Below are 1,878 nucleotides of genomic sequence, written 5' to 3'. Positions count from 1 at the left end.
TTAGCCAGGATGGTCTCGATCTCCTGACCTCGTGATCTGCCCATCTCGGCCTCCCAAAGTGCTGGGATTACAGGCTTGAGCCACCGTGCCCGGCCATAAAGAAAATATTTTTTGGTGCATGCCTGTAATCCCAGCTACTCAGGAGGCTGAGACAGGAGAATCATTTGAACCTGGGAGGCCAAGGTTGTGGTGAGCTGAGATCATGCCATTGCACTCTAAGCTGGGCAACTAGAGTGAAACTCCATCTCAAAAAAAAAGAAAAATATTTTTAATGGTGTAGCTTAAGTGTACAGTGTTTATAGTCTAAGTAGTGTACAGTAATGTCTCAGGCCTTCACATTCACTTACCACTCACTGACTCACCCAGAGCAGCTTCTACTCCTGCAAGCTTCACTCATGATAGTGCCCTATACAAGTGTATCACTTCTTACCTTTATAGGTATTTTTACTCTACTTTTCTATGTTTAGATACACAAATATTAACCACTGTGTCACAACTGCCTACAGAATTCAGTAAAGTAACATGCTGTATAGGTTTGCAGCCCAGAAGCAACAGGCTATACCATACAGCCACACATAATGACAAAATCGCTGAATAATGCATTTCTCAGGGCATATCCCTGTTGTTGAGCAATACATTACTGTATAATATGACCTTTTTGTATTTTTTAAAAATATCTTAACCTCTTTAACTCCTTTTTGAAATAACTTGAGATTTAATTAAATAAATACCTAGAAGATAGGGCCAGTTTAAGGTCAAGTATAGGGAAATCGGCACAGAGACACCATGAAGTCCCAGTTCATTCTTGTTTCTTCTGGTTCCCACCTGCTTGACTGCCCTAAGGGTATGGTTCCCTGCTGGATTCCCCTTGTAGCCTGTAGTGAAGATTCCAGCCTGTTCCCAAACCCCTGTCCACCTAATGCCCAATCTATTCTCTGTATATCTGGTCTTACCTCTTCTTGAGGTTCAGGTGCTGTGAGGTTGTTGTTTTCTGGTACCGCGGAGACTTGAAGCTGGTCTTGGCCCTACAAAGAGAAGAGTTCTGTCAGTAAGACGTGGCTCAACCTTTCCAGCCTCTCAGCGTAGAAGTGTCTTCTGTGCCTTATACTTTACAAGGGTCTCAGTATTTGTACTATTACAAAGGGCAAAATACAATGTTGTTTCACCAGAGCCTGAAGGCATCGGGAAAGGCTTTCATCCATTCTCTTTTACAGATGAAGAAACAAGAAACTAAGATTCAAAGGGTAAAAAGACTTGCTGGGACAGGAAACCAGGTCTTTGGATTCCAGTGCTGTTTCCACGATCAAACACCACGTAATCTGTGTGACATGGTGTGGATGTGTATCCACAAGGGAGTGCGAGGTCTTAAAATTACTACCTGCCATTTTTAGATGAACCCTCCTCAAGAACATATTGCAACTCTCACACTTAAGTGATCCTAATCCATGACATGCAGTTAGGAGAAGCAAGTGGTAAAATGATTTATTTGGGAAAAATTTTAGGTTCTGAGATGGGAACCCAAGGTGTAGGAAGCCCGGTCTAGGCCATGTGCAGGGGTGCTGTAGTTCCAGTTCCTCGAGAGGCTGAGGCAGGAGGATCACTTTGGGCCAGGAGTATCAAGGTTGCAGTGCACTATGATTGCACCTGTGAATACCAACAGCACTCCAGCCTGGGCAACATAGTGAGATCATCTCTAAAAATATAAATTTAAAAAAAAGAAAGAAAGCCCTGACTAGAAACTGCTATGCTAGGGGAAGATCCTGTGAGGTTTAAAACAAGTTTTTAAAAAATGAAATTTAATTTACAAACTATAAAATCCATATTTTAAAAACAGAACCAATTGCTTTTTAATTTTTTTCTTTTCTTTTTTTTTTTTTT

At 41.4% G+C, this 1,878-nt stretch overlaps 1 protein-coding gene across 1 annotated transcript in view; it reads right to left on the bottom strand.

Annotated features, from left to right (window-relative positions):
* BIN2 (bridging integrator 2) overlaps window positions 1–1,878 on the bottom strand; it is a 65,243-nt gene that overhangs the window by 3,967 nt on the left and 59,398 nt on the right. The window contains exon 13 of the mRNA XM_011930641.1: window positions 954–1,025. Within this exon, the coding sequence (XP_011786031.1) occupies window positions 954–1,025 (72 nt within the window). The remainder of the gene's footprint in view (window positions 1–953; window positions 1,026–1,878) is intronic.

Source organism: Colobus angolensis, unplaced genomic scaffold (genome assembly GCF_000951035.1).
Source record: "Colobus angolensis palliatus isolate OR3802 unplaced genomic scaffold, Cang.pa_1.0 Scaffold87, whole genome shotgun sequence".
Taxonomy (NCBI): Eukaryota; Metazoa; Chordata; class Mammalia; order Primates; family Cercopithecidae; genus Colobus; species Colobus angolensis.
This window is presented reverse-complemented; position numbering and strand designations above follow the sequence as displayed.